This window comes from Typopeltis vanoorti, chromosome 6 (genome assembly GCF_054136105.1).
Source record: "Typopeltis vanoorti isolate ZY-2024b chromosome 6, IOZ_Tvanoo_1.0, whole genome shotgun sequence".
Taxonomy (NCBI): domain Eukaryota; kingdom Metazoa; phylum Arthropoda; class Arachnida; order Uropygi; family Thelyphonidae; genus Typopeltis; species Typopeltis vanoorti.
Genome location: NC_143554.1, coordinates 17,889,038 through 17,902,502, shown reverse-complemented (window position 1 = coordinate 17,902,502; position 13,465 = coordinate 17,889,038). Strand labels below are relative to the sequence as shown.

The 13,465-nt window shown below is 34.3% G+C and overlaps 1 protein-coding gene across 3 annotated transcripts in view; it reads right to left on the bottom strand.

Annotated features, from left to right (window-relative positions):
* The window catches only part of LOC150105315 (ubiquitin carboxyl-terminal hydrolase 48-like), a 776,830-nt gene that overhangs the window by 453,142 nt on the left and 310,223 nt on the right, over positions 1-13,465 (bottom strand). For all 3 annotated transcript variants that reach the window (XM_090394693.1, XM_090394696.1, XM_090394694.1), the window contains one exon: positions 10,562-10,670. In XM_090394693.1, the coding sequence (XP_090250819.1) occupies positions 10,562-10,670 (109 nt within the window). The remainder of the gene's footprint in view (positions 1-10,561; positions 10,671-13,465) is intronic.

Below are 13,465 nucleotides of genomic sequence, written 5' to 3'. Positions count from 1 at the left end.
TCTGTCATACCACAGCAACAGACTGACCATTTTAACTCTGTCACTCTTTTCTTTCGCTACCTTTAACAATACTTTCAAGTCCTCTCTCATAAATCACCTTTGAATTCATTCGTACCAGCCACAATTATTAACTCTTTCACCCTCTGTTTTTGCACTCTAATACTCTCACTTACATCCTTAAATTTCGCACCCGGTAAGTACAATTTAGTTACACTCCTATCTATCACTCCGCTTAATGACGAGTTACCATACAACACTCTTTCCTTCATTTCAGAAACTCTCCCACTCTTACACTGTTTATTTACGTTAGCCGAATCACTCTGGAAAGAGTTTTGCAGGTGCTCTAATTGCCACTGCGCATTTTGTATCACTGCGTGCAACCTAGCGATCTCACTTCCTACAAATAATTCCTCATTTTTTTTTTATCATTCAAACCATTTTCACTTTCTGTATAGCTGCTCTCACTCTTTCTTAGATCAGCGCTCTCATTGTCATCTTGTACATTGCAATTCCCTATCAAGCCACTATTTTCACTCTCATTCTGGCTTTCTTCAATCATAACAGTCTCACAACCTGACACACACTTCAACTCATCACTTTGCTTACACTTTCTGCACATTCTCCCACCACTATCACTTTCAATCTAAACTCTAGCTTCATTTGGGAATGCATACATTCCACACACATCACATTGGACAAATTCTCTCACATTATAGTTTTTGAACAATGGCGTCGTATTTTTGGACGCCATTATCTTACGTCGCATTGACGCCATATTCAAATCTATGAAACGTATCGTTAAATACTGAATTAAATAATGGAATTCACACCAAAATCACACAGACACAACAAACTACCAAAATTAGACAATATTACGTTATGATTTTAACCTATATTCTAATTTTCATTCAAAATTATACTTAGCTTTCGGGAGCTCCCTGAAAATACAACCGACCGTCTGGCCCTCTAGCGGCCAATGAATGTTCCTATTTACGAATTTTCCGTTGGCAGACAGAATAGAATTACTACAAGAATTTCATCCAGACATTGTCAAATTATTTGAATTTGTAATAAAGTCCAGTTATTTTTCCTTCAAAAACCAGTTATACCAACAAATCGAAGGGACAGCAATGGGTAATCCAATATCGCCTGCTATTGCCAACTACTTCATGGAGCATTTCGAACAGCATATCCTTGACAACATTACATCCAGACCTAACATTTGGTTCAGATATGCGGATGACATTTTTGCCATATGGAAGGGCACCTCAGAAGAACTACAACAGTTTCTCTTAAAAATTAATGCACTTCATTCAAGGATCCAGTTCACTCTAGAAGTAGAAGTAAATAAGCAGTTAGCCTTTTCTAGACCTCTTGATTCTTCGCCAACCAGATGATTATCTACAATTTACAGTCTATAGGAAAGAGACTCATACAGGCCAGTACATCCACGCTGAATCACATCACCATCCCAGCCAAAAGGCAGGTACTATAAAAACACTAGTTCATAGAGCCAACTCGTTTTGTTCTTCAGAAGAACTTTTACAAAAAGAATTACAGTATATTAATTCCTCCTTCATATCCAATGGCTATAAGAAGTCCTTCATAAAAAGAGCTTTAAGTAGTCGTGCTCCAGCATCCTCTTCAAGTACAGAAGAACCTACACGTATACCTATCCCCTATGTACACGGGGTTAGTGAACACATACCTAAGGTGCTAAAACCACTAAATATATGTGTGGCTTTTCGACCAATCAAAAAAATCTCCACACTTCTAATGCCTCCAAAGGACAAGCTCCCACATCTCAGCTATCCAGGTGTCTACCAGATTCCCTGCTCGTGTGGATTATCATATTTTGGACAAACAGGAAGATCTGCTCAGGTCCTGTTAGAAGAACACCAGTCGTACATCCAGTACATTGAACCTGAACAGTCTGGAATTGCAGAACATGCCATTAACACCAGGAACAGAGTTAAGTGGAACAAGACAAAAGTCATTCACAAAAGTCGATTCCTAATGGAAAGGCTATACAAAGAAACATGTGAAACATTACTTCACTCCCCTAACCTAAACAGATCCGATGGTCTGCGTCTTTCCCCCTTGTGGGAGATAGTACTTTATAAAGCAGCAAATCTTTCTTAACATATAATTGTATACACACGCATATATAAATTTTTTTTAAATTATTATAATTGAATAATTAAATAATTAAATTTAAATAATTTAAAAAAAAAATAATAATAATTAAATAAATTTAGGAAATTTAACCTCAGATACTTAGGTGACGCTTTGTGAATATAACAGTTATTGTTTAATTAGCCTTGCACCTGTACTGATGATGCCTGTGATACTCAGGTGAAAATTCTACGAATAAAGAATAATTTACGTGAGTTTCTTCTGTTATTATAATAGTTAGTAAGAAGTAAAATTAGATATGTGACAAGGGTGCACATTATCTTCATTGTTATTCATTATCTATATGGATCACAATGATCCATATAGATAGTGAGGATCCATAAAGACAATGAAAATAGGCAGAAACATTGAAAACATTAAGCGTATCATGAATGGTAAATCTATAAAACAATAAAACAGTTCAACTATTTAGGCACAATATTTAGTGAAGATCAGGGCCGGCTCTACCGACGGTGCAAGATGTGCATTTTCACAGGGCAGCAAGTTTTTTTTGGGTGGCAAAATTGGCATAAACTATACGAAAAATAAGGGGGGGGGTTGCAAAATATGCTCCTGCACAGGGTGACAAAATTCCTAGGGTGGCCATGGTGAAGATGGTAAATAAATATGGAAATATACAACAGAATTAGTAAAGCCAGTATGGTAGGAAGTCAGCTGAATAAATTTATATGGAATAAAAAAGAAATTAATCAAAATACTAAATTAACTGTATATAAGACAGTGTTCAAACCAATTTTAACTTACAGATCTGAGAGTAGAAATAAAACACTTGATCGAAGATTGGAGACTTCTATTATTAGAGTTCTGAGAAAGATTAGTGGAATGAACAGATGGCATCAATGGTAATATCACATCAAAAATGAGGATATTAGGAAAGAACTCGCAATTGTCAGCATTCAGGAATGTAATAGTGGAGCTAATTTCAGGTGGTATGGTCACTTAAATAGAATGGAAGAAGAAAGATTAGCAAAACAAGTGTTCTTTGTCAGGTTAGTAGGAAAAAGAAATCCAGAGGAAGACCAAGATGTAGTTAGATTGATACAGCAAAAAGCATGTTAAAAGACACAAAAAAGGTCTGAAATAGCAGAGTGTTGAAAGATAACAGATTAATTTGAAGGAAAATTATTGAAAAAAAAGTTACACCATTACTAACTTCTAATGTAGCACTATCATAATTATCCTGTACACCCCTGAGGATACATATCAGGAATTTGATGATAATAGTGATGATGGTACAATTTACTATAAGTGTACAACTTTTCACTGATGGATTCACTTAAATCCAGAGCACATATTATCAATAACTGAGTTATAATATGACATTAGCAGAAAGACAGCCTGCAGGTATCAAAATTATATCATCATCATCAAATTCTTGATATATACCCTCAAGGGGTGTACAAGATATGATAGTACTACATGAAAAATTTACATCATTACTAACTTCCTATCTACAATTTCCCTCCAAATCAGTCTGTTAAATGTCAAGACTAAAAAATATAAGACAGGTCTTATATTTCTATCTTATAAGGCACTTTTTACTGTATCAATCCATCTATATCTTGGTCTTCCTCTGGGTCATTTTCCTGCTAACCTGGCAGAGAACACCTGTCTTTACCACCTGAGATTAGTTCTGCTAATGCATTCCTGGATGCTGACAATATCAAGTTTCCTAATATATCCTCGTTTTTAATATGATATTGCCATTGATGCCATTTGTTCACGCCCCTAATCTTTCTCAGGAATATCATATCTGTGGTCTCTAGTCTTTGGTCAAATGTTTTACTTCTAACCCAGCTCTTAGATCCATAAGTTAAAACTTGTTTAAACACTCTCTTGTATACAGCTAATTTAGTGTTTTGGCTAATTTCTCTCTTATTCCATATAAATTTATTCAGTTGACTTCCTGCCATACCAGCTTTGTTGATTCTGTTGTCTATTTTCATATTTAACTTACCATCTTCACTAAAAATCGTACCTAAGTAGCTGTAGTAGTTTGTTCTATAAGTTCTCCATTCACAATGCAGTTGATATTTTCAATGTTTCTGCTTATTTTCATTGTCTGTGTCTTTTTAATGCTGACCTTCATACCATATCTATAACAGTTATTCAATTTGGTCAGGGAATCTTGCAGACTTATAGTGGATTTATTTAGAAGTATAACATCATCTGCATAAAGCAAAGGATTGAGATTAACACTGAGATTAACGTCCAATTTTGATATCAGATTTAATACTACTTTATTCATAATGTGATCCATATAGATAATGTACAACCTTGTCTGACACCAGATTTAACATTAAACCATCTTCCTGTACTTCCATCAATTCTAACTGCTGACTCAAATAAAGACGAAGTATTGCTTGATATAATGCCCCATTAACACCATATAACTGTAGCGTTTGGAATAGCTTTTCTCTTGGCACCTTGTCATATGCCTTTTCGAGATATGCAAAACTTAAATACAGATCTTTGTTATATTCTCATGATTTCTCAACTATCTGTCGTAAAGTGAAGTGAAGATCTGAACCTGACAGCCTCTATTTGGCCTGAATCCAGCTTGTTCTTCACCAAGCTTTTCTTCCACAAATCTTCTCAACCGTTTCTCAAGTATACTTGCATATATCTTACCAGGAACACTCAGTAATGAAATGCCTCTATAATTTTCACATTCAGTTTTATTTCATTTTTTATATATGGGTACTATGAGAGCATTACACCAATCATCTGGAATTCATCCCTCTGTCCAGGCCTTCTGAACAATGCAGTGCATCCACTGTATGACTTTTATACCCCCATACTTGAGCATTTCTGGTCGAATATCATCTACTCCTGCTGCCTTTCCACATTTCAGGCTTTTGATGGCTTTTTCTACTTCAAGCGTGGATATGTATTCCCGACTGCATGCCTGGTCAGTGTTTTTTACCAATGTGCTGTCATCGCTGCTTGTTTCATTTAGCAGTTTTTCAAAGTAATTACTCCATAATTCAAGGATATCTTTTTCTCCTATTTTCATGTCACCTTTATCATCTCTAATTCCTTTTACAGCGCTCTTTCCTCCATTTCTGAGCTTCTTCAACAACCTCCAAAATATCTTGCCACCTTCTTGATATTTATTTTTTCTTGCCGAAGTCCTCCCAAGACTTTTGTTTAGCCAATTTTACACAGTGTTTAGCTTTATTACATTTGTCTCTGAATTCTCTAAGAGCACAAGCTGACTTATTTGCCAGGAACTTTTGATATGCTTTCTTCTTTTCCTTCACTGCTTCTTTAACTTCCTGTGTCCGCCACGGAGTTCTGATTTTTCTATCCTTGCACACAACCTCACCACATACCTCTCTGGCTGAATCAATCAGGGTTTTCTTCAGGGCTTGCCACTGAATCTCCAAGTTTTGATTCCTGTTCTCAAACTCTTTCATTTTTTTTTCAATAATATTTGTGTTTTTAGTCTACAGTTTGCATCTGAGAGCTGCTCAACTTTTCTTCGCTTTAAAACATTCTTACATGTTATTCTTTTCAATATGAAATTCAATTTTATCCTGCTCAAGACTAAATAGTGATCACTTCCAATTTCAAATCCTGTGTACACTCTGGTGTCCTGCACCAGGAAGAAAACATCTCTATCAACAATAATATAGTCAATGAGACTTTTCTTATTCTTTGCCTCTTCTCTCCATGTGAATTTGTACACATTTTTATGTTGGAACATGGTGTTAGTAATAACTGGTCCATGTCCCGAGCAGATATCCAACAGGTATTTGCCATTATTAGCTTTGCTCTTTTCTCTAAATTTTCCCAAAATATTTTTGTATGTCTAACAATCATTTCCTACTCTGCTATTTAGATCCCTAACAAGGACCAACTTTTCCTTTTTCATTGTGTCAGTTGCATTCTCTAAAGCCTCAAAAAATTCCTCCACTTCTATCTTAGTAGAACCTTCTGTGGGGCCATAGGCACAAATAAGTCTCATTGTCCAATTCCCCATTCTGATATTTGCCCACATCACTCTACTTGAGACTGCCTGCCATTCAAGAAGATTAGCCTCATATTTTGCGTTGAATATTATAGCCACTCCTTCTTTTCCTTGATTGTCATTGCCTGAATATAATATTTCGTATTTATTGCTCAGAAAGATCTCGCCAATTTTTGTCTTTTTTTGTTTCAGTCACCCCTATGATATCGATCTGAGCTAGCTCCATTTCTTTGCCATTCAGGCTTCTTATGCTGATAGTACTGATCTTTAACTCTGATGCTGAGTTGGGGTGTGTTTTCAGATTTGTTCCAGTAGCTGACTTTTTGCTGTTTGCCCTGGTTCCCTGGCGAAAACAACGGGGACCTTGTTTTACCGGGTGATGCCCCAGCATGACAGAATTTCTGTCATGGTACAACATGACAGAAATTCTGTCATGTTGTACCATCATTTGAAAATTTGGTTTTAGTCAATAAGAATACAATTTGGTCGGCTAAATCCCAAATTGCCAGTCTATCTCGTCCGTTCAGTATCTAGGTAGATACCTAACAGGGTGCACCATGAGAAGGTGAGGATTGGACATTAGGTCAAAATCCCTGGTCGGTTCTCCACATTCCTTTGAAGGTTATGTGAAGGTCTCCTCTCAGTTATATAGCTTTGACCTTTAAGCATCCCATGAAAATTATACAGTAGTTACAATGCATAGTTTAGAAGGCTTGATGAAAAGATCAGATTCCAGATGAATGCAGAAAGCTCTTATAGCAGCTCATTTATTTAAATAAAAAAAAAAAATGACGGGGGAATAGATTTAAAGAGGAATTTCCTTAGTGAGTGCTCCAAGTAAGATTTATGCAAACATATTTGGTAAGAGAACAAGTACTGTGGAAGGAAAATTTGAGGAAGAAAAAGATGGGTTCATACAAAATGAAAACTGTCAAAAGGAGATTTATTATAAACAGTTGAGGAATTATGGGAATGTAACAAGGATCAGTATTTATGTTTTGCTTTCTCTATATCTACAGCATTTGATAAGGTGCAATGAAAGTTATTCAAAACACTTCAATTATATGCATGGTGTCAATGGGACATTATACAAAACAATATACAGTGAATTCATACTACAGCAAAAACAACTGTAACAAACATTCACTACTAAAAACTAGCAAAAAAAAAAAATGTCCTCACAAAACACTAGATACTTTTCTAAAATATTTACTATATTCTCGTGGTCTCTGTAAGTTAAGTATAATGAGAGTCAACTTAAGTGTTAATCAGTAGTCAGAAATGCCTGAGAGATGGTAAGGTGATTTAACATAAAATCAGATGTATAGTATAGACACAGGCAATCTGTACAGTTTGCCATCATCTATATAAATCATATTATAAGGAAAGTACATTAAACCAAATATAAAGCTCAGATATTAAACTCAGCTCCTTATAAATATGATGAAGAAGTGGCACTCCTAAACAAATCCATTATAAGTCTTCAGGATAATGAATGATGCTGTAACAATGAGCATGGAAAACAATCACAGAGGAGAACCTATAGAACAAGGAAACACTTCAATATTTAGACACAATATTTAGTGAAACTGGCAAATTAAATATATATAAATAGATATTAGAATAAACAAAGATGGTATGGTGAGGAGCTTTCTTTCTCTTTTTTATGCTTATACACAGACTCAGAGTGCAGGGTTTCAAAACACATCTGTTGGAATTGGGTGGTTAATTCTCATTCTGTAGTCTCCTATGTCTGTTGCATATTGCCTGTTTCTTCTGATTGGTTTATCTGTTTTGTATCAAAGGTGGATCAAAGCTCTCCATTTCTAGCCTTCCAAATTCTTTCTTCATGAACATCGCTCCATTTCAGGTTTCTTCCCCCTCCCCCTAAATCTTAACTAGTCTCTCCACCTTTTCCATAGGGAACTGAAAAGCCCTGGGTGAGAAGCTAGCTGAGTAAATTTATAAAAATCCTTTTAGCATTAACTAGTTTGAACCTGTGGTTCTGGGTGAGGAGTTGTTCAAAGCATCAATAGCAGCATCAGATAAAAAAAATAAAGATATCAGAAAGGAATAAGAAAGTTGACATTATTACCATTCAAGAATCTTTCTCTCTCTCTCTCTCTCTCTCTCTGTGTGTGAGAGAGAGAGAGAGATTCAAGATTACTTAAGAAAGTGAAAGACAAAGAAAGTTAAGTGAAAGACAAATTTGACAAAACAGATGTTTTTTGTTTTTTTATTTGGCAGGAAAAGCAAGCATGTTATATCACCCTTCATGTATATCTCACACCCTTGATTTTACTTTACGAAAAAAGAAATTTAAAAGTTTCGCATATAGTTTGCACACAAACAAAAACTTTAAGAAACAGTAAATATTCTTATGGAAGTTTCATATATTTTGGAATTTGGTATTGTCGCTAAAAGATTCAAATATATCACATGATGAAGGCGAACAGCGTATGCGTAAATTATGTTCATAATTTACATTTAAATGCATTCATTTTATAAATAATGTGAACAATTATAAATTATAATGAATATTGAAGATTTAATTATAAATGTCAATTTAGTTTTTTTTTCCTGAAAAACTTTAGTTTCCAAAAATCACCACATATATCCTTCATCACAATTTTTTAACTTTCATTTTCGGGAAAAAAGATAGAGTTATATTCGAGTTAATATGATATATATGTGTGTGTGTGTGTGTGTGTGTGTGTGTGTGTGTGTGTGTACGAGGGTGGTCTGAAAAGTTCTTCGGGTCAATCATAGGTTGCAACACTATCGGCAAGATTTTTTTTTTTTTTCTACGATGGTACATCTGTCATAAGCATCCATGTGAAATTCCAAGTCATTCTATAAAGTAGTTTATTTTATACAGCTGTCTGAAACAAAAATGTTGTCTGTATCCCTTAAATGAATAAAATTCAGTATCATGAGGTTATAAAATTCTTTGTAAAAGAAGCTTAATGCCTAAAGAAATTCATTCGAAGTTCATAAAAGTTTATGGGCGCTCTTCTCCTTTGTTTTCGACAATTAAGAAATGGGTTGCTGAGTTTAAACGTGGCAGTACCAGCCTTGAAGATGATCCACGCAAAAGGACATCCAAAAAGTGTAACAACACCAGAAATCATTGATCAAATGCACAATGTGGTATTGGATGACCTGCGAGTCAAAGTGCATGAAATTGCTGAGACTATAGGCATTTCAAAAGAACGTGTAGAATATATTTTGCATGAAGAATTGTAAATGAAAAAGCTTTGCACAAGATGGGTGTCGCGCTTGCTCACAGCAGATCAAACACACACTCGCATGAAAATCTCTGAGAAGTGCTTGGAGCGTTTTAACAAGAATAAAACTGATTTTGTACAATGATTTATTACTATGGATGAGACTTGGATTCAGCATTACATACCATAATCCAAACAGCAGTCAAAACAGTGGACAGAAACTGGTTGTTCAGCACCAAAGAAGACATAGTTGGTTTCATCAGCAGGAAAGTGATGGCATCGGTGTTTTCGGATAAAGGCATTTTGTTTATTAATTATCTTCAAAAGGGTAAAACAATAACCGGGGGATATTATTCTGATCTTTTAACCAGACTAGACGAAACAATTCGTGAGAAAAGACACGGTTTGCAGAAGAAAAAAACATCAGGAAAATGCACCTGCCCAAAAAGGTGTTTTGGCAATGGGAAAATTAAGGGATCTGCACTATGAATTGTTGGAACATCCACCCTATTCCCCAGATTTGGCTCCCTCTGATTTCTATCTCTTCCCAAAACGAAAACTCTTCCTCGCTGGTCAGCGTTTTTCTTCGAATCAAGAGATGATTGCAGCTGTAGAGGGGTATTTTGCAGATCTTACTGAGAACCACTACAGAGACGGGATACTGAAGCATCATTGGAATAAATGTATTAGTCTTAAGGGAGATTATGTTCAAAAATAAAAATTATTTTGAAATTATAAATTAGCTTTTTCATCGTTAGGCCAAAAACTTTTCAGACCACCCTCGTGTATATATGTATATATATATATATATATGTATGTGATATAACAGATTTACTTGGCTGAGAGATATATTTTTTAAAAAAGATTAAATGACTGAAAGCCAAGAGATAAAAGTAAAAATACTATTTTAATTAAGTAGATTACACAAGTAGTTTTCTCTTCATAGAAGACCTCTTCGGTCTTCTATGAAGAGAGCTCTTCACAGAACAACCCTCTTGTTATGCACCTGAAGAAGTCTTCTATGAAGATGAAACTAGGCGTGCAATCTATTTAATTAAAATAGTATTTTTACTTTTATCTCTCAGCTTTCAGTCATTTAATTTTAAAAAAAATAATAATATATATATATATATATATATATATATATATAATTTAAGGTTCTTACTTGCCATGAGGGCATAAGCAGTGGGAATTATCAACTTGAGGAACTTGCCCAGCATTATTGTTCAACCATTTGATCAACCATTCTGTACTTATGAATTCATACGGGCAACCTACAGTCACAATAAAAAAAAAAATTTTTTTCATTTTAATTATCCGTGGAAGGAGGAATACAAAATTTTCAAATAATGCTGAAATACTGCTATAATGAAATAATAAAAAAATATTTTAATCAAAATCTTTTACAATTTATCCCAAATAACAAATCTCACATATTTTCTTTTTCTTTTCTTAAAGCATATAAATTCTTAAGGCAATATTTAACAATACTTTATGATTTTCTCAAAATTAAAATCATAGTAATTTACAGGACATTCACGTGAAGGCAAATTAGCCAGTTTCATATGGAGGTATGCGGATTAGCCAAAATAGGCAAAAGAACATATGCAATTTTCAGACATTGCAGATAGGATTAACCACTAATCAGGTTTCTGAGAGGACAAGTTGTTTAGATATGAACAAGAATCTGAACATTGTCCAACTGAATCATGCATAACACAGAGGTGAGCATAAAAAAAAAAGCATACAGGTAACTTATTATGTCTGTACACAAATGTCAGGAGTATGGAACAAAGGGGATGAGCTTGATGCTCTTAAAAGCAGATGCACTAACTGCTATTGAATTAAAAAGGACATAGTATTTTTAGGAAGAATAGACAAGATAAGAGAGGAGTATGATGGTAATGATATCAGATGATTTGAGTCCAGTAAGTGTAGAAAGCTATGATTGCAATTTTCCATAGCAGTGAGTTTGAAGCTATATGGTATGAGGAAGAGTCTAACAAGATCAAATACATGAGATGTTGCTAATGACCAAGTGGATCAGCTGCTAGTGAAGATGAAATGTAAATCAAATAAACCTAATAGGTACTGTACAATTAATCATGGATGAATATAATTATCAGAACACCAGTAAAACTTAATGAGAAGAGTGAATTTATTTAGCTATTGAGACAACTTCCTTAAGTGACATGTCACAGAAGGACTGCAAAGTCAAAGAGTATTAGACCTGACTATAGCATCAGAAGGAATTTCAGTAAAAGACATGATGGCTAAGTATATGGATATTCTATCTAGAAAAGGTAACATCCTGAACTTTAAAGCAGGAAATTATGACCAACAAAGAACAATACAAGGTTTAATCCCATGCGATCATTCGCTAGATGGGAGGAGAGATATCAGCAGAACATGGGAAGTATTTAGAAAATACATCAACAATGTAATATTAGAATGTGTCCTGAGCTTTTGAAGAATAAATAGGATGAGAATGAAATGGATATGTGATCCTATTAACAAAGAGATTCGTAAAAAAAAGAAAATGTAGAAGGATTATTATGTACATAAGAATGACAATAGTTATGAGGATTATAAGGAGTAGACTAGAAGAATTACAACTAGGGTTTCTGTCCTGGGAATTCCTGGGATAAAATATCAGGAAATTTTAGTATCTTTCTCGTCTCGAGTTCCAGGTTTGGCTGTTTGATTGCACCCGATTCATAGCTATAATCTGAAATAGAAAATTGTTGAATGTGTTATAATTTTAGTAAAATGAGTATTGTATCGATTGTACAGATTATAAGTGTTGGTTTACTGACTGCAATGAATACAATGTTATTCATTATACATTTATATGTATTTCTTTTAAATATAATACAATAATATCATTATATGCTAATTATAGCTATGAATCGGGTGCAATCAAACAGCCAAACAAACAGACATTAATATTACACTTAGCACTCCAAGTCCATTAATTCACAAAATTACCCCTATTATCAGGCAGGTCATTAGTTAAAAGAAAACAAAAGATCACTACCATTAGCCACTATCCTTTCCTGCTGTTAATGAAGTTATGATTTTTCATTTTTACTTTTAAATATGAATCTCATTTGATAATTTAATAGGATTTAATAATATATAAAATTATTATAATTTTAATTTTCATTAATTTTATAATTTTAATATTTTAACTTTCATTTCAAAATGAAAACAAATCCGAAATTTACAAACAATTTATGGAATGTAAAAATGAGGAACCAACCTCAGTGCATTATTGTCCAAAGCATATTTCATGTAGGGGATCAAACACTAGTGGAGGAGGCATTCGAAGCATAAGCAAGAAATCATGTCTTAAAAGAAATGTGAAGGAAATAAGAAACCTTCACAATCAGCTTAAAAATAATTAAGGCTGATCAATTTTAAACTTTTGAAAAACAAGAAAGTTAAGTGAGATTGTGTCTAGATCAGGCACAAACGATGGAATCTCCATCTGAACAACTGCCAATAGTTCTTTAATTATGTGATTCAATTTCAAATAAGATAAGAATTTCATGCTCGCTGGGGCGTTACCTGTTAAACAAGGTCCAGTTGTTTTTGTCATAGAGCAAACAATGCAAAGTCAGCTAATGGAAGAAATCCTGGAACACATCTCAACTCAACATTAAGAGAGTTAAAGATTAATACTATCAACATGAGCATCCATGGAAAAGAAATGGAACTAACAGAAGAATTAGATAAGTACCAGATCGACATAACAGGTGTGACTGAAAGAATCAAAAACAGGTGAGATCTTTCTGACAAATATAAAATGTTGTAATCAGGCAATGACAATCAGGGAAAGGTAATAGCTATAGTATTCAACACTAAATATGAGGATAATCTTTTTGAATGGCAGGCAATATCAAGTAGAGTAAAGTGGACAAATATCAGAAAGGGGAACTGGACAATGAGACTTATTTGTGCTTCTGGTCTCACAGAAGGTTCTACCAAGAAAGAACTGGAGGAATTGTTTAAGGCATTAGAGAGAGGGCAATGGAAAAGCTGGTTCTTGTTGGAGATCTAAACAGCA